General features: G+C 47.3%; 1 protein-coding gene across 1 annotated transcript; it reads right to left on the bottom strand.

The window, feature by feature from the left end:
- Positions 1-750: 750 nt before the first annotated feature.
- On the bottom strand, positions 751-26,363 carry CUTA (cutA divalent cation tolerance homolog). Its single transcript, XM_069241854.1, has 7 exons — positions 25,962-26,363; positions 11,537-11,630; positions 8,729-8,877; positions 5,763-5,822; positions 1,705-1,750; positions 1,546-1,595; positions 751-966 (listed from the first exon to the last, which is right to left on the bottom strand). The coding sequence occupies exons 1-7, from the start codon at positions 26,069-26,071 to the stop codon at positions 867-869; spliced, it is 609 nt and encodes a 202-aa protein (XP_069097955.1). The 5' UTR covers positions 26,072-26,363; the 3' UTR covers positions 751-866.
- Positions 26,364-27,224: the final 861 nt, after the last annotated feature.

The raw sequence follows: 27,224 nt of genomic DNA, 5'->3' as shown, positions 1-27,224 counted from the left end.
GAAGGGCGCGGTGCTTCGTGCTTACAGTTTATAAGATGCAGAGTAGGGTACAGGGACCCCCCGAAGGGCGTGGTGCTTCGTGCCTATGGCTTGTAGGATACAGAGTAGGGTACAAGGGCCCCCCGAAGGGCGCGGTGCTTCGTGCTTACAGTTTATAGGATGCAGAGTAGGGTACAGGGACCCCCCGAAGGGCGCGGTGCTTCGTGCCTATGGTTTGCAGGATACAGAGTAGGGTACAAGGACCCCCCGAAGGGCGCGGTGCTTCGTGCTTACAGTTTATAGGACGCAGAGTAGGGTACCACTACCACACTGTGTGTTCTTACTAACACTTATCCCGAGGCTGAATACCTTTAGGATGTGTAGACCTTCATGGCACACAGACCTTAAGTTAAGAATACTCCACCTATACTTGCCTCCACAGTACTGAAGTATTCAAGATTTTTGATGGTATTTAAAATTCAGTATTTTGGTAGCGCAGCGAGTAGCGGCACAGTTGACTATCAGAGGGTTGTCCTGCTTCATGAGTGCATGGGTGGGTACGATGGTGATGGCAAACCGTGCTGGGGGGGGTGGCAGTCAGTGAAAGATGGCGACGGTAAGTCACTGCTTCCTCCCCTGTCACCTGGAGCCTGGAGGCCTCGAGAACTGCCTGGGTTTCCAAAGTCTGACCCGGATTCTTCTGCTTAAGTCTAATGTCACCAGATAGGGGACGGGATTCTGATCCATGAATAAAGAAGCATAGTACACCTCTGCCTGGAAATATAGCTTTATTATAAGTCAACAAACTTTTCAAGCATTAGTAAGAGTGTGGAGAAGTTGAGCTGATGGTTCTGGTAGATGCCACGATGGAGCAGGCGATGTCTTGGTCACTCTGGGACGGTCTCGTTCAGCCACTTCAGGTAGGGCGGGTTCCCCTGGTCGATGCGCAGACTGATGACTTCAGCCACTTCGAAGGGGTGAACCGACCTGGGAGGAGGACACAGGTGAATGCATGAAAGCTTCCTCAGTTGTCTTAGCTGCAGGTGACAGAGCTTTGCAAAGCAGCATGATAGGGGCAGCTGCCTGCCAGCGCCAGTCACACTAGAGAGTGGTTGTGACTAAAAGAAGTTGCACACAAGCTTGACTAATGAGGGTTTACGCTCAAACGACACAGCAGCCACAAGCTGCAGCAATCAGGGAATACACCAAGCACAGGCACTCGAAGGCAGAGGATACGATGGAGCAATCGACGCCTGTAAGATGTAGCAGAGGGCACAGGCTGCAACAGACCCATGCTGCAGCACACACATGTGGGAGCCTGGACATGCGATTCTAGGCGCAAATAAAAAGTGTAAAAGGGGAAGGTCACAACAGTTGCAGGAAAAGGCAAAGTCTACTGAAGGCGTATGAAAGCTGGCAATGGTGTCAGCAGAAACCACAATACCACAAGAGATGGGCTCGAAAGACACAGCGAGCAGGACTCAGGTTTGCAAGAGCGACACACAGGCAAGCAGCGTTCGATGGACTACAAAAGCACCAAACACCCCATATCACAGTGATGCTTACCGCACATACTCCGCCAGCGCGGAAACCTTTGTGCTGCGAGTTTTTATCATCTATAGAGGTAAAGGAAGTACAGAGACTTTACAAAGGATTCCAGCCCAACTCATCTGAGAGGAAGGTGTAGGATAGTAAGAGAGGAGCCTTCTTATGTCCAGCACTTACCAGCAGCACCTCACTGTCCTCCTCGATGTTCCCTTTCCACTCATATCTACAAACCAAAGAGGCGAGGGCTTAAGTAAAACAGGAAAGAGAAACAACTGAAAAACTATACCATGGCACAGACGGAGAGAACTGACTGGAACAAACAAATACAGTTACCACCTGAAAAACAATTACAACAGACAGCAACACATGGCCAATGATATTTCAACCACAAGACTCGGATGAAGCCAGACACAGATAAAAACCGCAGGACTCAGACAGAGAGATCAGAAAGGACAGGTCTAGTAGCATCTCACTGTAACACACAGACAGACAGAACACAAACACACAGAGAAGAAACAGAATACACAGGTTCAGCCAACCAATGTGACCTGGTCACAGAGGGCCAAAATAACACCAACACACTACAAATCACAAGAGATAGGCACAGGGAGCCAACCACAACAAGGGCACAGAGAATTAACCACACTCAGACAAACAATGCCAACCACAAAACAAACTGACACCCACAAAACGGATACACAGAACTAACAGCCAAACAAGGATTCAGAGATTCAACCACAACACAAAAAACACAAAGAAAGATCAAACACACTACACTGGCATTCATAGAAAAAGTGAATAATGCATACAAAAAACACAGAGAATCAATGATATACAAACACATGCTCATCGAAAAGGCTGCTCTCTCCCAGGTCCCAAGTTTCATCAAATCACTACTGTCAGGCAGAATTCACACCTGCAAGCTGCAGAGAGCCAGCACTAATCTCCGTCTGGGATGACCTCATTGGAGTGCTGCTCTACGCCTACACGACCTTTCATCAGCCTTTAACACTGCAGAAAGTTAACTACCAGCCCAAACACCATATACCACCTGGCTCCAGGTGCCAACCCATAATAGATAAATTCCCACACGAGACGCAGAATCCAACAAGTCATTTACTCTGTTCACCCTACATCTCTCTCGTAGGTGCTGGCAAGGCTCTGAAATGACTATCCCTGCCCTTCTTTTGAAACCAGACCCGTCTTCTCTTCCTGACCCTGTCAACTTCTTCAAGCTGAACTGCTTGACCCATGCTGATGACACCCAGATCATCTTACCACTGGACCCCAAAACTCCCGGTCTGCGCAATGCCTCCTGGCTTTATAACGAAGGACAGAGAATCATTTCACGCACACATAGCTGATTTGAAACAGACGTAGTCACCAGTGGATCATATCAAAATGATCACCCTAAATCCACTAGTCTCTGGTGATGGGACTGTCGCCAACCACATCAAGTGAGAAATCTCAGTGTAAAAATAGATTCTAACCTCTCGCTTTAAATCGAAGTACTCTAAGTGATGGACCATTCATTCTACACAACAAGAAGACTGCAATGTGTCTTCCATTAATAAGGCCTCATCCACAAGACACTGCTAACACTAGCCCTTGTGATGTCATATCTAGATTATGTCACTGATCATTACAACAGACTCTTTAATATTTAAACAGCAATCTACAGCGAATCAGAAAGCTCGAGTCCTAAACCTGAGCAGTCGGGATCACATTTCCCCTTTATTCTTGCACTCTAAGGCTCTACACTAGTTACCGTCACAAGAAGAACCTCCTTCAAAACCACCTAGAGGCTGATGGCACAGCAGCAATCTTCCTGTAATCTCAACTCAGACTCTACAGAGGAGAAACCTCAACTCAAGTACGGCTCCTTCTTGATAGTTCTCTGAGTGAGCCGAAGGACTTTCGACCGCCACCTACAACTCAGACACACAATACTGAGCTTTCCTTAAGATCATGGCCCACGTGATTCTCAGACTGGTTTATATACACATCATACAAACCATCCATGTAAAGCACGTAAACAATCCGCACCTTTCCTTTGTATGTCAATTCATGCTGCCGCACCATGCCAAAGCACACGCTCTTCTTCATGTGTAGCCCCAAAACAACCTACTGTGGATGACACTTCAAACACCTTGTTCATCTATGAGTAACAAACAGAACCTACTCTCCTGAACAAGTGGAAACAGCTGGAAGCCTAAACAAGAGCAAGGAAAGCACCACAGAAATGCCACAAGACAGTTCAAAACAACATGTAAATAAAACCACAGTACACAGACCCACCCGGGATCTGCAACAAGAGTGACCCAACAACGACAGAGAGAGGGATCCAGCCACAATGAGCAGATAAAGACACTGATGTAAAGTCATCATAGATGGTCACGGTATCCACACCACAGTAATAGTAACAGTGAATATACATCGGAACAACGCATACTGGATCCACGCATGCCTGAACAACGCGGTCGGAACAACGACCGCGTTGTTACCACTCATGCCTTTACCACGAATGCCTTAACAGCGGTTTTTCATTGTAAAGGCATTCCTGGTAAAGGCATGCATGGAATGGCATGCATGGTTCCAGCATGTGACCACCCTGACTCCTCCCTTGCCCCTAAAACTACTGCAACCCCCACCCCTAAAACTGCCCCAAACCCCCCACCCCGATCCCTAAAACTACCCCGACCCCACCCCTAAAACCAAAACTACCCCAACCACCCACCCTGCCCCTAAAACTACCCTGACCCATCCACCCCACCCTTAAAACCACCCCAACTTCCCACTCCGCCCCTAAAAACTAAAATTACCCTGACCCCCCACCCCTAAAACTACTGCGACCCCCCCACACTGCCCCTAAAACTACCCTGGCCCCCACCCCTAAAACTAAACTACCCCAACCCTGCCCCTAAAAGTACCCGACCCCACCCCTAAAAATGAAAGCCACCGTGACCCCCACCCCTAAAACTACCCCAACCCCCAACCCTAAACCCTAAACTACCCCAACCCCCCACCCCCAATACAACCCCAACCCTTCTACCCCACCCCTAAAACTACCCCGACCAACCACCTCGCCCATAAATACTAAAATTACTCTAACCCCCGCCCCTAAAAATACAGCAACCCCTGCCACTAAAACCTAAAAGTACCCCCATCCCCGCCCCTAAAAATTAAAATTACCCCACCCCCTTGCCCCGCCATTAAAACCTAAAATTACCCCGACTCCCCGCCCCGCTCTTAAAAACTAAAACTCCCCCCACCCCTGCCCCTAAAACTACCCCCAACCCTACCCCAACCACACTTACCTGACCGTGTCCTCTCCTTTCCCGAGTCTGTTTTCCTCTGCCTTAACCACGCATGTTTGTTGTTCTGGGTCGTTGTTCAGGAAAGTGGTGTTCCGCTTTCGTGGACAACGCCTGTTGTTGTTCAGCCGTCGTTGTTTAGGCTGTTTCCCCTAACAGTGGCATCTACGGCACTTATATGGGCACTCAAAGAATGCGTGGATGAAACCGGGATAGCAGAAAGAGGTTGTTTACCGAACACGCCACTCAACTGGTGACACTAGAGACAGATGCCTCACTAACCTCTCCTGTTATAGGCAAACCCTAAGTCAATTTCTGCCTAAACAGCAAATATGAACACTTCTATAAATTCAGCAGCCCCTTCTGTAAGTTCCCATAATGACCATCACCCCTCACTTATCCTGCTTAATGCCACATTTCTCCCTCAAGTTTGTACCTCGCCTCACTCCAATATTCCGTTATCTTCTTTATTTTTGCATAATTTACCTTTTTCTAATCTTCACACTTGTTAACTTGATGCTGATGAGCATTTCTGATCCCTCAGGCTTTTTGCACATTACAAATAATAAACAATTCAAACAGTAACATTTACATTCACCAGTAAACATATGGAGGACACCAAACACAATGCAGGGGGCCTCATGGAGAATTATCGAGCTTTAACAGAGACAGTTACCAGTCCAAATTACTATAGGGACAGGGATCAACCCAGAAACAAGACATGGGCAGGAGAAGAAAAAACGAGTGCAGTGAGGAAGGCTCCATAATCAGTGGATGAAAGATTTTGAACCAAAGTGACAGATGGTTTTTCGAGGGGGGTGGGGTGGGGGGAGGTGGGGGAGAAATGATTGAATGTGCAGACAGGTAGGCTTATGCACTAATGCTTACATCACCAACACGCAGAAGCCTTATGTCACTTACATGGAAGTTATCTGAGGCACAATATTCACGCAGGCTGCCAGCTTCTTTTGCACGAGTGCCCTGAAACATAAAGGCGGAATTTGAAACAATGATCAAGGATAATAAATGAGATCCCTCATTAAAGGCCACGTGTAAACACCTGACACATAAGCAAGGGTTTCACCCTGAAGTGAGGAAAGTCAGTGGCATCCACGAGACAGAAAATAGGATAGACAATACTTCATAGAGAAAACTTACACGCAGTGTCACTGCCTTCTAATGGCCTGGTCGTTGGCTGGGGGTGCTGAGGTACAGAGAACAGCAGTGGACAGCATGCCACACGGGATGGTTGCCAGTAGTGATGCCACATGTGTTAGCCAGGACACACATGCCCCAGGAGGCATGTCCTACGCTGGACAAGTAATGACGACACGTTACTTCCATCAGATCGGATGGTACAGAGCCCCAGTAAGTCCCCAGCACAGCAGAAGCTGGGAGAGTAAGGATCCCTCCACCCTGCCTGCTTTCTGGGGAGGGGGGGGGTGCTGTGACCACAAACTCCAAGGCACAGTGTGGTGGGTGTGGGAGGCAGGGGGCCAGTGTTGTTTTTTTATGTTTTTACATTGAGGACAGGGAGAAGTTGTGTTAGGTACAGCGCCCACATCGCTCCTCTGCCCCTGCACAGCAGTTGAAAGCAGGGCCAGGTGACTTTGGAGGCCAAACATAACATAAAATTATAGATGCCTAAAAAGAGAATTGCAAATGTTTAAATCGGGATTCTGAGTGACATCATAGACAACTCGAGCTTCGCTCTCCTTGTTAATTTGTTGTCACTGAGACCCCCCTTGGTGAAAACGCCCCCAGTATTCACTCTTACCTATCTCTGATTTATATTTGTGTTTCTCCCACTATGTAGCTATCTCACCTGTGACTTCAGAGAGAGTCATTCATACCCTGACCTTTGTCAGTCTGTATCTTTTCCAAGCCCCAGGGGGAATGAGATCCTTGAAGAACCTCAAGGTGTATGTAACATGTCTCGCAACAGATACAGCTTTTCTACTCTTTGCTCCTCGAAAGTAAACAGCTCCTCCGGAATTTTCATTTGACATATTGTAATAATAAGTCGATCCCTTGCAGTCTAACTGTGTAAATCCCACAATGTGCACATTGCGCCAATATCCAGAAGGATGCTACACAATGTCCTACAGGACTACCTGGCACCCTTACTCTAAAAATCATATCCCCCTAAAGAAAGTTCTTTTTCCTAGAGAAGTTAAACTTAAAGTGTGTTTGTCCTCTTCCACGTCATCTTCGGCCCTAGAGTGGTTCATGTTCATTTCAAAAGCTGGTTTTCAGCACCCCGCGCCTCAGACCCCAAACTGTGATGTGGCATTGCTAATGTTCGTTTAGCCACATGTGCGTTGCCCCAGTCCCTTCCTTGTGCATTTCAAACATCCCCTCTCACTGCAAAACTAGTTCAAAAGAGTGCTGGAGATCCTGGTGGTGTGGCTTCTGAGCACCGAGAATCAACTAACTGAGCTGAGAATGTATAACTCTAATTAGAAATAAACATTACTGCTTAACCTATCGACATTGATGCATGGAATTTATCCAACACAGACACTGCCCCAAACATTCTTTCAAATATTTATACTGTTATTCATAATTTATTTTCATTTACATATCTTTCCTTTTTATACACATTTTCTTACTTTCATTTACACATCAGTAATTTTTTTATGCGTCATATTTTCTCCGTGTTTCTTAAATACCCACAAATCGTAATTATGTATCCCGCCCAAAATACGACTAGATCCATACAATATATGTCACAACTCCCCCTCCCCCCTCCGACTCCTAGTTCAGTGTCTCTCATTCATACCCAAGCAACACGTTCTACACTGCACATCCTCGCCATGACCCCCAAGAGTCCTTCAAAAGCCTTTGATGGGTTTGTGACATACATTGCATCGATTTAGTCATTGTTCTTATTTATATGTTGTATTTTTGGTGGGATAAGTAAGTATGATTTATGGGTTTTTAAGAAAAACATGAAGAAAAAAGTGTGGCATAAAAAATGGAAGAAATGTAACAAAAGTAAATAAAAAGTGTATAAAAATGAAAGATATGTAATGAAGGTAATTTATGAATAAAAGAATAAATATTATGTTGGATTAATTCAAATAGGTGAATTTTATTCTAGATAAACGGGCACAACTTCTCCCCAGGTCGCCAGAATGACAGCAAGTGCCAGAAACAGCGCAGAGAACTGGTTTTATGGGGCAGGGTTTCAAGCACAGATATTTGTGTAAAAAAAGCCACTAGCAACATACATCACATGTCAGATGCAACAGCAGTCACCAGGAAATATGTCGCAGCAATAGCCATCGATGCGCGTGCCACATATGGTAACCACCAAGAACAATGCAGGAACCATGCCACGGGTGGTAGTGAGTAGGAACCATGGCACAGCTGAAGCCATAAGATGCCACAGCTAAAAGCCGCTGGGTTCAGGGCCAAAGGTGGCAGCCAGCAGGACCATGCAACAAGTGGCAACTACCACAAACCATGTGAAGAGCTAAAAGTGATGGGCACCTTGATGTAGTCCACAGGTGGTAGGTGCCGGGAACCAAGCAGGTACTCAAGAGGAACCACGCAGTCACTGGTACCATCTGGGAAACATGCCACTGGGCCATGCCAAAGGTGATTACCACTGGTGTCCATGCCATAGAGGATAACCATATGAGTCTTTGCGTCAGATGGTTACGTCAGGGGCCCTGACGCAGATTGGGAGGATTGGAGCCACTAAGAATCACAAGGGAATCTTTGCTATCCACCAGAGCCCCCTCTCATTTAGGAGCTATCGGGGTTCTCTCTACTTAGCTAGGCCTGACAGACCACCGCAAACATAAAGTGGACCTTCTGATGCCACTGAAGGAGCTTCGAGCTCCACCGATGCTGAACAGCAACTACCCCTGGGGCCTTACCGAGCAATGTCCTTGGCCACCTTCTCATTGGGACAGGTGACAAAGGCAGCAGAGTGCGTGCCAGATACATATGCCTCGCTCGCCATGGAGAACAGACGCAATCCTGCGATCCCAAAGGGCGAGTACATCAACACGGACACCAGCAATACCTAGGAGAGGCGAGAGAAAACAGGCTTTGAAAGAGGGAAAAGAGAGTGACAGTATGCACATGGAGAGGAAAACGAGGAAACAAGCCATTAGTTAATAAGCAAACCATTTTAGGACAGCAGACAGCAGCATTTCTGTACTGCTATACACAAACACATGGTGCATGTTAATTCCTGGTTTTAGCCCCTTCTGCACCTTTAGCGTCCACGTCTGCTGAACCTAGTTTTACATTGGTCTTATGGATCAGAGTAACACAATGGAGTTAGCACAGGTTAAGAGTGCTTCAAGGCCATGGCTTAGACCTGTGCCTCGAAAGTGTAATATCAGCAGACGAAGGCCACAAGGGGAATAACCACACTATGTTCTCTCAGGCACCTGTCCAATCTGTCCCCAAAGTAGCAACAGCCTGAAAGTTGTTTGGAAATGAAAGATCTGTGGGTAACCTTGGGCTTTTCTGCTTTGATGTTTACATTATGGGCCTCATTACGAGCCTGACTCGCGACGGCAGTCGGACCACCGCCAAAGCAGTGGTCCAGCCTCAATATTATGACTGTGGCAGAGCCGCCATGGTCCAACCGCCGGTACCACCGGTTTTGCCTGAGGTCTTAATCCGCCAGGGCAGACTGCCCTCCGGATTATGAGACCCCTCTTCACCGGCTTTTATATGGCAGTTCCACCACCATGCAAAGGCTGGTGGAGACGGTGTTCCAGGGGCCCCTATGGACAGTCCTGTCACGCTTTTCACTGCCTGAATTGCTGTCAAACCGAAACACTGCCACCGGCTCAATTACGAGCCGGCATCAATGTTGTGGCATGTTTCCCACTGGCCCACCAGGAAACTCGTAATACGGCCAGCAGGCAGAAAACCAGAGTGGTGGTTTTCTGTCCAAAAGAGTTTGACGGGCAGCCTCCTCCACCCGCCAAACTCATAATGAGGGCCTATTTGTTGATTGTCTCAGTGCCTTCCCCCGGGCCACAGACAGTAACAGCTACTTGTCAGGTGATGAGTTTGTAAAATCTTCCTAGTTTAAGAAAGAAGGCACCTTTTTGCTTACTCAAGCCTTTCCCTTGACATTACTCTGGACAGGTGGGGAGAAAAGCACCAACAAAGCGTGTGCATGCCCACACGCAAGCGCCCACATTGGACTGGTTTATGTTATAACATATAGCAAGGACCATTCCCAGAAGGCTACTTGTGCACGCGCACACATGGGTGACCACTTTTGTATGTTTTTACTAAAGGTTAAGAAACCCCATTCAAAGATCGCTCCGCCCGTCTGCACTCGCAGCCCAGACAGGAGTGGCCGCCCTGTGTGGAATGGTCTTCAGCTCAGGTAAAGACGGGCGCTTACAGCATAGGATGCGGCACACTAAGCAGTAGCAAGGGCCAGGGTATCCGCTGGGCTCTGGCAAAAGAAAAACAAGCTAGAGGTTTATTACAAGGAAAAAGAATGTTGAAAGCCAATGGCACATTAGCTGATGAGTTCATGGCACTGAAGGGGACTAGTTTTCAGGCACATATACTCGGGGAAAAAATGCTCTCACTCAAAGTGAGAAGGGCTCAGGGACTGAAGTGGGACCGACCAATCCTCCTATGATGTGCTGGGCAGCAGCAAAATGTGAATGACACACCAACAGACCAATGGGTGAAAAAGGCAGGATGAAAGCCCATTTGGGTATGTATGCATGCTTGCGTATGGATTGTATTTTTTTTTAAAAAAGGTTTTGAGAGAACAAAAGATCGTGGCTAATGCTAGGTCTAAAAACGGCTAATTCGGAGAAAAAAATCTTGATGGAAAAATATATAATCAACATTTTGGCTACTCATGTTAGACATCCACTGAGAAGAAAGAATGGAGACCTGTATTTCCGGTCAGGCTGTGCTATCTATAAACAAGACCGTATAGAGAGACATGGAACTTCAGCTATGATACTGCATGATGTCAAGGAGAAGCAAGTACTGGCAAAGCCAATAGGTCTCACCTATGAAAGAGCTATTGGCTTTGCTAATATGTTTTAGCTATTTTGAACACCAGCCTAGCTACTGTTCAGCAGGGCGAAAAGCTTGTGGCATAGAGGAGATAAGCATGGAATGGAATGACATAGAGTAGAGTGGAGTAGAGTTTCGTGGTGTAGGGTGTCCGAGTGGAGTGGCAAGGAGTGTCGTACAGTGGAGTGTTGTAGAGTGGAGTATCAGGGTAGAGGGGAGCAGGTTGTCGCACAGTGCAGTGGAGTAGACTGGAGTAAAGTGGCATAGAGGAAGTAGAGTAGGGTGTCGTAGAGTGGGTGGTGTGGAATGGATTAGAGTGGCACAGAGTGAAGTTGTGTTTTACAGATTAGAATGGCATAGAGTGGCATGACGTAAAGTGGATTAGAGTGTTGCAGAGTGGAGTGCTGAAGAGCAGAGTGTCATATAGTATAGTAGTCTAGAGTAGAGTAAAATGGTGTGGAGTGGTCTAGAGGGAACTGCGTAGAGTGGCGTAAATTAGAGTGGAAAGACTGTTGTATAGTGGAGGGCCGTAGAGAGTTGTGGAAGGGAATAGAGTGAAATGTCGTAGAGTGGAGGGGCACAGTGTGTCTAGCTGACGGACTGAACCAGAGTGGTCCCTCTCCTCACAGCCCACATGAGAGTTGTCTGATTAATAACTTGGAGTTACTCACACAGCAGATGCCAGTCAGGGGCCATGACCGCACAAAGATGGCCAGAGAGTAGAGTCTGGGCATTTGAAGAGCTGCTGGAAGACGGCTACTCAGTCTACAGGACAGAAGACATTAAAGTGGTGGTGAGCAGGCTACATTCTGCGACATGTCTTATTATCCAAGTGTAATAACTGTATGCACTCCTTGGACTTTATTAAATGGTGCTCCAATATGCCTCCCTGCCTTTGAGGCACTGGTCTGCCTGTCTTAGGGGCATGAAAAGACCCAACACTGTCCTCTCCTGCTTATGGGGCATGAAAAGACTCAACACTGTCCTCTCCTGCTTCTGGGGCATGTAAAAACCCAACACTGTCCTCTCCTGTTTCTGGGGCATGAAAAGCCCTAACACTGTCCTCTTCTGCTTCTGGGGCATGAAAAGGCCCAACGCTGTCCTCTCCTGCTTCTGGGGCATGAAAAGACCCAACACTGTCCTCTCCTGCTTCTGGGGCATGAAAAGACCCGAAACTGTCCTCATCTGCTTCTGGGGCATGAAAAGGCCCACACTGTCCTCATCTGCTTCTGGGGCATGAAAAGGGCCACACTGTCCTCTCCTGCTTCTGGGGCATGAAAAGCCCCAACACTGTCCTCCCCTGCTTCTGGGGCATGAAAAGGCCCAACACTGTCCTCTCCTGCTTCTGGGGCATGAAAAGACCCAACACTGTCCTCTCCTGCTTCTGGGGCATGAAAAGGCCCAACACTGTCCTCTCCTGTTTCTGGGGCACGAAAAGACCCAACACTGTCCTCTCCTGCTTCTGGGGCACGTAAAAACCCAACACTGTCCTCTCCTGATTCTGGGGCACAAAAAGACCCAACACTGTCCTCTCCTGCTTCTGGGGCACGAAAAGACCCAACACTGTCCTCTCCTGCTTCTGGGGCACGAAAAGACCCAACACTGTCCTCTCCTGCTTCTGGGGCACGAAAAGACCCAACACTGTCCTCTCCTGCTTCTGGGGCACGAAAAGACCCAACACTGTCCTCTTCTGTTTCTGGGGCACGTAAAAACCCAACACTGTCCTCTCCTGATTCTGGGGCACAAAAAAACCCAACACTGTCCTCTCCTGTTTCTGGGGCATGAAAAGCCCTAACACTGTCCTCTTCTGCTTCTGGGGCATGAAAAGGCCCAACACTGTCCTCTCCTGCTTCTGGGGCATGAAAAGACCCAACACTGTCCTCTCCTGTTTCTGGGGCATGAAAAGACCCGAAACTGTCCTCATCTGCTTCTGGGGCATGAAAAGGCCCACACTGTCCTCATCTGCTTCTGGGGCATGAAAAGGCCCACACTGTCCTCTCCTGCTTCTGGGGCATGAAAAGGCCCAACACTGTCCTCCCCTGCTTCTGGGGCATGAAAAGGCCCAACACTGTCCTCCCCTGCTTCTGGGGCATGAAAAGGCCCAACACTGTCCTCTCCTGCTTCTGGGGCATGAAAAGACCCAACACTGTCCTCTCCTGCTTCTGGGGCACGAAAAGGCCCAACACTGTCCTCTCCTGTTTCTGGGGCACGAAAAGACCCAACACTGTCCTCTCCTGCTTCTGGGGCACGTAAAAACCCAACACTGTCCTCTCCTGATTCTGGGGCACAAAAAGACCCAACACTGTCCTCTCCTGCTTCTGGGGCACGAAAAGACCCAACACTGTCCTCTCCTGCTTCTGGGGCACGAAAAGACCCAACACTGTCCTCTCCTGCTTCTGGGGCACGAAAAGACCCAACACTGTCCTCTCCTGCTTCTGGGGCACGAAAAGACCCAACACTGTCCTCTTCTGTTTCTGGGGCACGTAAAAACCCAACACTGTCCTCTCCTGATTCTGGGGCACAAAAAGACCCAACACTGTCCTCTCCTGATTCTGGGGCAAGAAAAGACCCAACACTGTCCTCTCCTGATTCTGGGGCAAGAAAAGACCCAACACTGTCCTCTCCTGTTTCTGGGGCACGAAAAGACCCAACACTGTCCTCTCCTGCTTCTGGGGCATGTAAAAACCCAACACTGTGCTCTCCTGCTTCTGGGGCACGAAAAGACCCAACACTGTCCTCTCCTGTTTCTGGGGCACGAAAAGACCCAACACTGTCCTCTCCTGCTTCTGGGGCACGAAAAGACCCAACACTGTCCTCTGCTGTTTCTGGGGCACGAAAAGACCCAACACTGTCCTCTCCTGTTTCTGAGGCACGAAAAGACCCAACACTGTCCTCTACTGCTTCTGGGGCATGTAAAAACCCAACACTGTCCTCTCCTGATTCTGAGGCATGAAAAAGTCCTACTCTGTCCTCTCCTGCTTCAGGGCATGAAAAGGCCTTACACCATGGGTCTTCAAACTGGGGTACCTCAAGTGATCCCAGGGGGGCCTCCAGGCTCCGGCCAAAAGAAGCATTATGCAGATAAATGTACTTTGTTGTAAGCAGAAAATATTTTTTGCCTTTTTAAAAAGGTAACATAACTTAACTGCAATGTTTAGACATGTTTAAACATTGCCATCTTAGTAGAATAATTCTGAAAAATTCTGAAGGGGGGGGGGGCGGTGATTTTTATTTTTTCACAGGGGCGCAGCATTAAAAAGTTTGAAAACCACTGTCCTCTCCTGCTTCTGGGGCAAGAAAAGGCCCAACACTTAGCCCCTGCCCTTGGGAGAAGGAAGGAACCTACATCTTCCCTTGGGGCAGCAAAAGGCTCACTCCTGCCTTTGGGACATGGAAAGTTTAAATACTCTGATCCTGCCAGCTAACACACTTGAAAACCACATGTGTGGAATGTAAACACCAAAGATAGCTCCACATTCGATGGGCTGAGCTAAGTGAACCAACATTCCTCTCTTCAAAATGTCCAGGGACTACCATGGTAATTCCGAAATGAAGCAGCTCTGGTTGATAACCCTAGTGTTTGGGTGGTCCTAATGGATATGATGTTGTCAATGATATCACAGGTCATGTGTTTCAGGTATCCTGCGTAGGGGCATCTGCAGGCTGAGCCCTGTGCACACTGCAAGCTTCAATTATATCAATGATGCGGTTACACATTACACGTGATGACCTCAGTGATGTACGTGGCATGAACTCATGAGCAGTGCATGGCAGTTATTGTTTTTGGCTCACCATACATGTCTATGTGCAGGATGTTTGACATCATCAAGATTAAACTGAATTCCTGCTTTGCCTACTTCTCAACTTGTTGGAAAGTTTGTATGTTTACACCCTAGATATTCTTAACTTGGGTACCCTTCCACCTATAGGCAAGATTTCAAAGTGCTTGTAAGTGTTGTAACATACAGCCAGCATGTATACATACCAAGGTACTCAGAATGGCCAGAAACCGTATCAATCGTGGGGATACTGCTTCAGGTCATTCGTAGTGAGGATCCGAGGCAGGCAGAATCCAGTCCAAAGCACAGGAGGCACTGAATGAAGCAAAGGCACTGGATCCTGCCAAGCCACATCTCCTAGACATCCTACTGCTGCAGACTTTTTGGGTGGACGCCCAAACTCCATAGGTGCACAACACCAAACAGTATGTGACCCTACTGGATGAACTACTTCGTAGAGAAGTACTTAGACCAGTTTATATTCTGGCACAGTCACTGGTCCTTCAGGTGTACATCTTGATACCAACAGCCTATCTCCCACAGGATCAGCCTCCACTAGACAGCCCCCTGTCTGTACCTCCTTCAGGGGTTCTGAACTCCAATGCAGGCATATAGGATGTGTTCAACCCCTCAGGAACTGGGCCATAAATTACCGCACCTCTCCCAGCCCCCTGTGGACTCAGCAGCAGGAACTGCCTCCATGCAAATCATGATCCTCTCCTGAAGTGACTTCTTGGTTGTTCAGTCTATGACAGTGAAGACCAGTGAGAATCTGCAGTCACCTGCTTCGAGCTCTGCTGTAGATTCTATCTTCTCTGGTGGAGTGTAGGAAAGTACCATCTTGCCTGGCATGTTACCCCCATTTTTCACTGTATATTTGTTGTTTTAGTCTATGTGTCACTGGGACCCTGCCAGCCAGGTCCCCAGTGCTCATAGGTGTGCCCTGTATGTGTTCCCTGTGTGATGACTAACTGTCTTCACTGAGGCTCTGCTACCAGAACCTCAGTGGTTATGCTCTCTCTGCTTTCCAAATTGTCACTAACAGGCTAGTGACCAATTTCACCAATTCACATTGGCATACTGGAACACCCTTATAATTCCCTAGTATATGGTACTGAGGTACCCAGGGTATTGGGGTTCCAGGAGATCCCTATGGGCTGCAGCATTTCTTTTGGCACCCATAGGGAGCTCTACAATTCTTACACAGGCCTGCCACTGCAGCCCGAGTGAACTAACGTCCACGTTATTTCACAGCCATTTACCACTGCACTTAAGTAACTTATAAGTCACCTATATGTCTAACCTTCACCTGGTGAAGGTTGGGTGCAAAGTTACTTAGTGTGAGGGCACCCTGGCACTAGCCAGGGTGCCCCCACATCGTTCAGGGCAAATTCCCCGGACTTTGTGAGTGCGGGGACACCATTTCACACGTGCACTATACGTAGGTCACTACCTATGTATAGCATCACAATGGTAACTCCGAATATGGCCATGTAACATGTCTAAGATCATGGAATTGTCATCCCAATGCCATTCTGGCATTGGGGAAACAATTCCATGATCACCAGAGTCTCTAGCACAGACCCGGGTACTGCCAAACTGCCTTTCCCGGGGTTTCACTGCAGCTGCTGCCAACCCCTCAGACAGGTTTCTGCCCTCCTGGGGTCCAGCCAGGCCTGGCCCAGGAAGGCAGAACAAAGGACTTCCTCAGAGAGAGGGTGTTACACCCTCTCCCTTTGGAAAAAGGTGTCAGGGCTGGGGAGGAGTAGCCTCCCCTAGCCTCTGGAAATGCTTTGATGGGCACAGATGGTGCCCATCTCTGCATAAGCCAGTCTACACCGGTTCAGGGATCCCACAGCCCTGCTCTGGCGCGAAACTGGACAAAGGAAAGGGGAGTGACCACTCCCCTGACCTGAACCTCCCAGGGGAGGTGCCCAGAGCTCCTCCAGCGTGCCCCAGACCTCTGCCATCTTGGATTCAGAGGTGTGCTGGCACACTGGACTGCTCTGAGTGGCCAGGGCCAGCAGGTGACGTCAGAGACTCCTTCTGATAGGCTCTTACCTGTCTTACTAGCCTATCCTCCATCCTAGGTAGCCAAACTTCCTTTTCTGGCTATTTAGGGTCTACTTTGGGGAATTCTTCAGATACCGAATGCAAGAGCTCACCAGAGTTCCTCTGCATCTCTCTCTTCACCTTCTGCCAAAGGATCGACCGCTGACTGCTCAGGACGCCTGCAAAACCTCAACAAAGTAGCAAAGACGACTACTGCAACCTTGTATCGCTTATCCTGCAGCCTTCTCGACTGTTTCCTGGTGGTGCATGCTCTGGGGGTAGCCTGCCTCCTTCTTGCACCAGGAGCTCTGAAGAAATCTCCCGTGGGACGACGGAATCTTCCCCCTGCAACCGCAGGCAACAAAAGACTGCATCACCGGTCCTCTGGGTCCCCTCTCAGCACGACGAGCGTGGTCCCTGGAACTCAGCAACTCTGTCCAAGTAACTCCCACAGTCCAGTGACTCTTCAGTCCAAGTTTGGTGGAGGTAAGTCCTTGCCTCCCCCACGCTAGACTGCATTGCTGGGTACCACGGGATTTGCAGCTGCTCTGGCTCCTGTGCACTCTTCCAGGATTTCCTTCGTGCACAGCCAAGCCTGGGTCCCCGACACTCTAACCTACAGTGCACAACCTTCTGAGTTGTCCTCCGGCGTCGTGGGACTGCCTTTTGCGTCTTCGGTGGACTCTGGTTCACTCCTCTTCCAAGTGCCTGTTCCGGTACTTCTGTGGGTGCTGCCTGCTTCTGTGAGGGCTTCCTGACTTGCTGGGCGCCCCCTCTGTCTCCTCATCCAAGTGGCGACATCCTGGTCCCTCCTGGGCCACAGCAGCATCCAAAAACCCTAACCGCGACCCTTGCAGCTAGCAAGTCTTGTTTGCGGTCTTTCTGCGTGGGAACACCTCTGCAAGCTCCTTCACGACGTGGGACATCCATCCTCCAAAGGGGAAGTTCCTAGTCCTCTTCGTTCTTGCAGAAACCAAAGCTTCTTCCATCCGGTGGCAGCTTCTTTGCACCCTCAGCTGGCATTTCCTGGGCATCTGCCCACTCTCGACATTGTCGCGACTCTTGGACTTGGTCCCCTTGTTTTACAGGTACTCAGGTCCGGAAATCCACTGTTGTTGCTTTGCTGGTGTTGGTCTTCCTTGCAGAAACCCCCTATCACGACTTCTGTGCTCTCTGGGGGTTATAGGTGCACTTTACACCTACTTTTCAGGGACTTGGGGTGGGCTATTTTTCTAACCCTCACTGTTTTCTTACAGTCCCAGCAACCCTCTACAAGCTCACATAGGTTTGGGGTCCATTTGTGGTTCGCATTCCACTTTTGGAGTATATGGTTTGTGTTTCCCCTATACCTATGTGCTCCTATTACAATCTACTGTAACTTTACATTGCTTGCATTACTTCCTTTTGCTCTTACTGCATAATTTTGGTATTGTGTACATATATCTTGTGTATATTTGGCATCCTCATACTGAGGGTACTCACTGAGATACTTTTGGCATATTGTCATAAACAAAGTACCTTTATTTTTAGTATATCTGTGTATTGTGTTTTCTTATGATATTGTGTATATGACACCAGTGGTATAGTAGGAGCTTTGCATGTCTCCTACTTCAGCCTAAGCTGCTCTGCTACAGCTACCTTCTATCAGCTTAAGCTGCTAGAAACACCTCTTCTACACTAATAAGGGATAACTGGACCTGGTACAGAGTGTAAGTACCCCTTGGTACCCATTACAAGCCAGGCCAGCCTCCTACATGGAGGACCTGGTGCTTCCGGTGCAGCACCCACGGTATGCACTACAGCTCATAAGTCCAGAGTATCTACCCATCCCACAAGTCCCCCTATCCCAACTGGCACCTTTAACCCCGATTCAGGCAGAGTCCCCCTTTACGGGTGCACGATCCCTTCAAGAATACTCGCTTGAGACCTTCTCCATCCAGGAGGGTGCAAGTGGAAGAACCAAACCTCAATGTGCATATCGACTAACAGCAGTGACCAAGAGGACTTGCACCTGCCAGGACCTATCACACTGTCACTGCTAATGGTTTGGAGGTGCTGGCCTATATTACATATATTCACCACCCGAGAGCGAGGGCATATATACCTCTATGGCTTCAAGGGCTCCTCCAGCTTGGTGAGCCCTTGACACTTATCTCTAGATTCTAAGGCAAGCTCAGGACTTTTCAGTGAGCCTCCAATATATAGGCAGAATGACAGACCAGTGTTTGTGTCAGAATCTTCCAGCTCAGTGCGTGGTAGTAGTAATGATGACGGTGCTTCCCTCTAAGGTAAAGTTTGTCCTCACTGGTGGACAGTGGGGCCAGGTCTCTGGTGGCATAAGGGAAGATAACCAGTCCAGTAGTACCTCCTTGTGGCAAGCCAACACAATCATGGCCAGCTACAGTCTGCAGCTTTGGCAAAAGCTTCATAGATATGCAGTGCTTCAGAACTACGCACAAGAGGGGTACTGGTTCACACTTAGGCTGCGGAAGGAAGCTGTGGAGCAGAAACCGCTGATGCCCAGACCTCATCGATACAACGGTTCTGCAGTTCACACACTAGTAGTCATTGTTCGAGCCCTCAGACCTAAAACAGGAGCCCCAGGAAAAAGTCCTCAAACTCCCCTCTGACAAGAACATGAGCACCAATGAAGAGGGGGTGTGGCGTCCCACTAAGGCATCAGGCCCTGTACACGGCTAGGTTATCTACATAAGGGTTCCGTTTGTGGTGGAAAATTTGTCTCCGGCTTAGCAAAGACCTGTGCTTCTCCATAAAGCATGAGGCCAACAGCCATTCAGTGGATAATTTCTTTAGCAATAAGAACCTGACAGCCTGGTAATTTGAGATGTTTCTAGGGTTTCAGGCAAGCTCAACAGGCGTGATATAATACACCAAGCACCACATGTTCTAAGTTCACCTAGTCGATCACTTTGCCCATCAGCCAGAGCAGCAGCTGAAGTTCATGCAGGTTATTTTCTTGTTGGTCTCGACCTTAAACTAGTGGGTGCACACTCTCAATCCACCAGTGGGCTGTCTTTTTCACCCGCCCCGTGACAGAGGCTGCACACAGATTGCTTAAGGAAAAGGAGATATCTAATCTTACACAGGTGAACCAGAAAGTCATGCAACAGGACATCTTCTTGAGTTAATCTTCCCCTTTGCAGAATGTCAAGCAAAAGAGGGCCTAGTGTCCCTTAGTTGGGTCAGCCCACTGAATCCCACTCTTCTTTAAAATATTAAAATAGCAGAACGCTAAACTAAGTAAAGTCGTATTTGCTGACTGATGTTGGAAACCCTTCTCTCTTCCTCTCACCTACAGCTAACAATACAGGCAACACTTAAAGCCTCTTGTCTTCACTCAACTGCAGCTTGACCAGCTCTTCAACACAATACCGCTGGTAAAGGGATGTAGGCGCTCTAATAAATCTTGCTACAGAAACAATCCCTGGCTTTCTCCTGAGCTCGCCACTGAAACTTGTAGCTCTCAAGGTAAACAAGGAATGTGCACCGGCCTACAGCTCAGAATACAAATGTCAGTATTCTGTGTCCCCGTCACCATACAAACTCCACATTCTGGTGGCTAAACAGAACTGTTTCTCTGCACACACTGCACTAGCTCCTATCCTGACCAAAAATGTATTAAGGGTAATGGGAGACCTTGCATCCCCTTTATTTAGTCATGATTAAGTTGAGCCTTCTCATGACCTGTGTAACTAGCTATTCCAGTTATTTGTTTTTAATGGTAAGAACCTGGCCCAAAGGCATTGGAGTGCTTTACAACAGAACCAGAGTACTTTCCACATTCGGCACAGGAAGTGGTTTGACCTCTAATCACAGGATGTTGAGCTGAAGCTGGGATTCGAACCTGGTTCCCCATGCTCCGAGGTCAGCCGCTCTAGCCAAAGATCATTAATGTCAGATCACACATCAAGCAAGATGTTGCTGACCACAAAATTACAATTACAAAAGTATTACAGTAATAACTCACTCAACCTTTTTTAAACTGAACAAAAGTTGACTTCGATTAGCAAGATCTTTGCAGCTGATGTGGTCCAGACTATTTTTGTTTCCATGACTTCTGCCTTGTTCTCGAACATTTGTCCTGAGAGGATAATACAACGGCTATGCCTTTTGGACCTTGTTTAACATTCCGTACACCTGGTCAGCGCTACTCTGCAATGATTTAACTCATTTTATAGAAACCATCTCTTTTCCTGGACCACCCCAACAACTCCCATTCTATTAAATTGCTACTCTACCTACAGAAAACACTACAGTTACAACGATCAGTCAAGACCAATGATAGTCAAATCCCTCTTAGGCATGTTTCAGATCTGGCCACAGCACTGGGATCTTTGTTATCTCAATCCTAGATGATTTGTGTAGGCTGACTGATAGTGGTAAGAGCACTGGTCCTCTTGGACCACTCAGTGGCCTTCAATCATCCACTGATCCTTGCCAGAATGAAGCAAATAGGTCTTAAATGTCTAGCTATGGTTAAGCTATTTGTCGACCAATCCAACCCAGGTTGTTTTTTCAATTTTTTTAAGTCTTTTCCAGAAATATCAGATGTGGGATCCCTCAGGGATCTGTGCTCCTTCCTTTACTATTTAATGTCGATGTGCAGCAATTACTCTCCCTCTAACCCAACATGGAATGCAAGTCTACATGTATGGATATAATGTACAGCTGATTTTCAAGATTTCTTCTGCTCCGCCCACTGCCCACCCTTGCACACACACTTGCAAAAGTCCTATTGTGTGCTGATGGATTGCTTTAAATATTCTTAGCATGAACCAGTCAAAAATAGATCTTATTACTAGGAACACCACAGATAAATGGAGACCTTCAAGTTGGCCAGGGGTCATGGTCCTGCCCTATATTGCCACTGAATACCATGTTCCCTTAGTCATGGCCTATGTGCAGTTTTGGCTCGACTACGGTTATTCCATCAACCTCAAAAGAAAGCTTCAGCTGGTTCAAAATGCCCACCTGTCGACATGTCACCATTACCAGTTGTCACTATTACTCCTGTTGTTAGATACCTCAAACAGTTGCCTTGAAATGAGCCTCGTCTCCTACCATCTCTCAATAGCTGACTTTCCAACACCTATCCTAAGAACATTTGGAGGCCCTGATGGCTACCTTGCAGACTTCCACTAAATCCTGCATAACAGCAATTGTGTGTGTTCTGCCAAGGCTTATTAGTGAAGGCATAACAGCAATTGCGGGTTTTCTGTCATGGTTCATTAGTAAAGGCCATAAAATTGCCCACCTGCACTGTAAATGATGCAATATATTTTCTGCCACCGCTAGTTGAAACAGAGGCCCAGGACCTACCTTGTAGTTAGTGGCATCTACTGGAATGGACCTTGAGAACCCTTCTTCACAGGTAAGGAGGCTGTCCAGAGACATCTGACAGTCCTAATACACTAGCTTGCTCTGGTATACCACCGACTTCCCTCCTAACACCTAAAAAAGGTCTTTGCCAGGCTGATGCACAAGACTCTTCAGCCACTGGTATTTTGGAACTTAAAGCGTCTTTCGTGGAAGACAGCCTTCTTATTGGCAAAACCTTTGGCAAAGCACATTAACCAGCATAATTTCCTTTACATCTCAACGAGTCCTTCATGGCATTCTCTAGGCGTAGGGTTGTTCTTCGCATTAATATTTCATTTATACCAACAGTGCTTTCTGAATTTCACCTCGGTGAGTATTGCATTCCCCACTGGAGTGATCCCCAACAATCTGTACTTTAAACACACTAGGTCCTAACTGGGGCTCTGCTTGTGTGACAACTAACTACTAGGGGCCATGATGTTAGCTTCTGCTTGCTCTTAAGAAATGTTGTCACCCACATTAACTATTGAAATATATTTGAAATGTCTGTAAAGTTAATTTACAAGATATTTAAATGTTATTGTGTTAGAAAATAACCTAACATTCAACAAACTTTCATTCCACACTTTTTGTACAGCACAAGTTTCAGACAGTTCAATTACAAAATCCTCTAACTTTGCAGTCAGAGAAAGAAAAGTAAACACCAATATCCAGAATAAAATAATCAGCACATTTTAAGAATACAAAAGCTGACAATTGGCCTGTCTCTGAACACAGAGTAAATATGACAATATAAAAACATGTTTTAAAGGCATATTAACTGCTCATTCACTTTCTTAGTGAACAGAACACCTGTTCTTTGTCAGCTCACCAGAACAAGTCAGCAGACCCTAAATAAAAGCAGACTGTCCTTTGAGAATGGGTGAGTAGATTTCTTGGGGCCAGACTCTATATGAAGGTCATTAAGTGGATGGTGTACAATAAATACCACTGTTTTGCGACCTGACGTTTCAACATCAGGACCCAAGTGGCATAAATCCCCAAAGGTTGATACCAGAAAAAAATTATATATATCTATAAAAATCCACTCGACCGCTGGGTTCCAGCCACTATATATACAGACACTGTTTTTAATTGGCTCCTTCTGCATGTCCCTGGTGTGTCCTGGTCTACCTCTCTGCTCCCATCACCTCCGTAAACAACGTCTTAGTCTCTAACAGCCATTTCATGTGCATCTTCCTAGCGAATGTGGAAAAGCTACGGGTTCACAGTGTCTTCTACTTTGAGATCTGTGATACAAATCACAGTTTGTCTTGTCTCTCCTCTGTGCTTTTTTTTTTTGCCGGAAAACGAACATGAAAGTTTACTTTTAATAAAATGCTTTTCTTCATCTCAATCCACGTCCTTATAATTGTATCTGATTTATATTTGCATTCTGTTTGAAGTTTTCAGCTGATGCATCATGTCTTCCAATGACTAAACTCTACACCACAAGCAGGGACGTGACTAGGGCACTGAAGCTTTAGAGACAGAACTATGCCTTTTAGGAACTGCAAGCATTTGTGTGTCCCAGAAAGATGGCTTCAAGCGTCACCATTGCCAAATGGATAATTCTCTTGTATTTCTGAATCCGGCTATAAGCACCGCTTAGATGTCCAGGGGCGACTTTACGCTCAATCCGCAAAAATCAAAGGAAACATCTGAAGGTTTCCAAAGTGATTTATTCATTGTAAAACATGTAGGGCAGCCATGTGTGCTGCATCCTAACCTTTAAGGAAGCAATACTGTCCAGTTAAACTTTCGAGAAGTGATTCTAATCTGGGGTAGGATTTCTTATGAAACCTGTGTGCTTAGATCTTGACCATTCATGTGTGATCTCCTTCTCCCAGTACAACTGTATGCTTTAGAATCCATTCCAGGGATTGTGAAAAACCAAGGGGATGGACAGTGTGATAAATGACTGCTGTGGTGATTCGTGCACCAAATGCTTTCTCTCCCTCCTCCACATCTCTGCCCTGGCACGACAACGTCAGGTAGTAAGTAACAAAATATATGAGCCTGCCATAAAAACCTACTGCATGTAGGTCCTTGGAGGGGCGCATAAAGAATAGGGCAGGAGGGTGACATGAGCAGCAGTCACCCAGCAGGAGCTGTTTTTAAACAGTTACAGCTATGTTCAATGTTTATTGTGCCATGGGTCAGATTTTGGCTTCCCATACATAAAAAAAAAAAAAAAAAAAAAAAAAGAGAAAAATTGAGTTACAGTTCAGCCATATATGAGCAAAGAATGGTCGGCGTACAGTGAGCAATTTCTTCACACCGAGTAATAAGATCATTCAGGAATACTTCTCCCTTGCTTGACCGCGTTAACAATTGGTGAACTAATTCCAATGTGCCTTCTAACTGCAGAAAAGTGGACAAGTTTCGAATTGTGTGGTCTTTGAACTTTTAAAGTTTCCTTTGCGAAGCAGCGTATTGGTGCATATGTAACATTATTGGGGGCTTGTTCATGGCAATCTGTACTTCAGACAGAAGATGAATGTGTTAAAAAGGTGACAGCTGGAGGCCTGGATTTTCTTGGTGGAGTTTTTATAAACTTTGGGCCGCTTATTACTAATCCAACTATACACACTTCACCTTCTCCCATTTTTTAGGACTAGAACTGAGCATACTGGAAAAGAGGGTGTGCAAGGGTGGCCTCAAAAACAAGTATGGGAGCTTAGATTGCATGGCGGATACAAGAGAACAAGGTGCACAGTCATACAGAGTAGAGTGGGGTCTGAATGTTAATCCAGAAACTGAGACGTCCTTCCCTGGTGGTACAAGTGGGAGGGCAACCCTATGTTTTTAGTACTTCAATCTTGTCCACTGTAGCAATGGGGTTCCATAAACTGTTACTGAAACAAGGTTGCCACTGTATGGGCAGGACGATTTTCAAAGGCGACTCTTGTTCAGTTTTTAAAAAAAGTATTGTCTCCACTGTTAATGATGATTCACTTCAAAATCTGTGGTTATTCAAGTCATCCATGGTGACCAGTTGTAGCGTCCATATTTCCTGAGGCCTGTTTTCATCCTGGTCAGCCTTGCAGTGGATGCATGCCACTGCCTAGTCTCGAATATTTTCTGGGTTCAGGTTGTGAAATTGTTGGGACCTGTGTCACTATGCAGCTACACTTTGTCATGCTGTAAGCTATTGTTTTTCTGTATGGGATAAGGGCATGTACGATGCATACCCAGGGAAGCGACAAAGTTAAACACAACAAAAGGTTTTACGGAAGCACTCACAAACACCAAGGCAATGAGGATGTTTCAGCAATTTGATGACATTAGCCCAGATCTGCATTTAAAATCTAAAGAGTCGTTTTATTGGAACATTGTCTGAAAAGGATTCTGTATGAACAATTGTGAATCTTAGGAAAGATATATCTTAGTGTACACAGTCTGTTTATCTACACCAAGCAGTGACATTTTTCCAGAATTTTTCTGCACATAATTAAAGGTCGACATTAATGGCTTGTTTTTTAGTGAATAAATTGAAGTCCAGGAGTTAAAAGAAGTGCAACGCAGCCGACACGAGTTTGCAGGACAGAACCCCAAGTGCTTAAAGTTTATAAAACTGCTGATAACAGGGGGCTCGGTAATTAGTCCAGAGCCTTAGTGCTGGCAAGCCGGTCCGGGTGCAGCATGTGTTCACGAGCCGGCCCCAGAGAGGCAGATCCTCATGAAGCGTCCTCAGTGTTATGGTCTGCACTGCAGTCTGGCATGAAAACTCTCTACTCGGGGGGCACTGGGGCGCCGTGCTCAGGGGGCGCAACAGCCTGCGCTGCGGCCTTCCCAAGCCCCCCGGTATAAACCCCGTCCCGCCGCCGGCACCGATGGATCCAACCCCCGGAAAACACATGCATCTCCATGCGGAACTCCTTACCTGCACGACGTCTCCCCCGACGTCACCACGCAGGGGGACGTACACCAGAGGCAGGCTAGATCACTAGACATAAAGGGCGGACTAGCGCAAATCCTGCTCTTCACCGGCATCCACAGGGACCACGGCTGCCGCGGGGCGGGGGGTAGGACTTCTACTTGCCAGCAAGTGCTTTCAGGAAGAAAGTAGGTATATAAACGCTTGTTTTTAATCTGCCTACTTCCAAATTAGTGACGGTGGTTTACGTTACAGTTTCTTTCTAAACATTAGCAGAATGCATCAAACGACAGTAGTCCTTTAAATGATAGCGTTGTTGATTTAAGAGAGTCACCCTGCCTTTGTGTACTCTTGTAATTTCCGTTGTGTCTCGCGAGAGCTACGGCCCATGGACGGGTTACGGGGGTGGCTAAAATGGCCGCTCGGCTCGTCTCGCTCCGCCTACTTCGCGCAATGACGCAAGAGCAGAGGCTACGGCAACGGCCATAGGCGCGGCGGAGGCATTCCAGGCTCCGCCCCTCACCACGCCACGCCCCTCGGCGCTAGCGTCCATTCAGACGCGCTTGCGGCCCGGGCTGCGGGTAGGGCGCCGTTCCCTGGCTCGGAGCGCCCTCTGCTGGCGGAGCGGCGCTACTGCATCTCAATGAACTCCAAGGCCCAGACTGAGGTTGACCCTCCCTGACCCCGTGAATTTGTTCATTTTTGCACTTTTATACTCGTCCCGAAGGCACTGGAGCGCTTTACATGAGCACCAGCTACATAACACAAGGACACATTCATTTTTTATCAGACCCTAGAAGAGACCAGAGATTAGCTACTGACATCTGTTGATTAAACTCGAGGCAAACAAACCCCATGGACAGGATCATCCATGTGCCCTGAGAGATAACTTGTCATACATGTAGTTCCTGAGACTTACTAGGAATTGCAAATTCGACATGACTTGTTTTTTAAACGAGGCCAGCATATCGACTCACAGTCTACGTTGTCCCATTTGCTTCATTTGTCAAGTCATGAAAAGGGACAGGTGCTCCCTCCATGAGAGAGTTTATCTACAGACAGAAGTACAAACTCAGGCAGGCTTACCCGTGTGAGGAGGCCTTCTACCCTGCGCAGCAAAATACAGAAAATCTGCACTTGCTGCATGCTCTGAACCCTCGCCTCTGTTTTTGCCCATTACCTCAGTCAAGCCATCTGCGATTATCTACTTAATTCAGTTCAAACATTATCGCTTCTGCATGGGGTTTCACACCTACCTTGTCCAAATTC

Source organism: Pleurodeles waltl, chromosome 6, assembly GCF_031143425.1.
Source record: "Pleurodeles waltl isolate 20211129_DDA chromosome 6, aPleWal1.hap1.20221129, whole genome shotgun sequence".
Classification (NCBI taxonomy): Eukaryota; Metazoa; Chordata; class Amphibia; order Caudata; family Salamandridae; genus Pleurodeles; species Pleurodeles waltl.
This window is presented reverse-complemented; position numbering and strand designations above follow the sequence as displayed.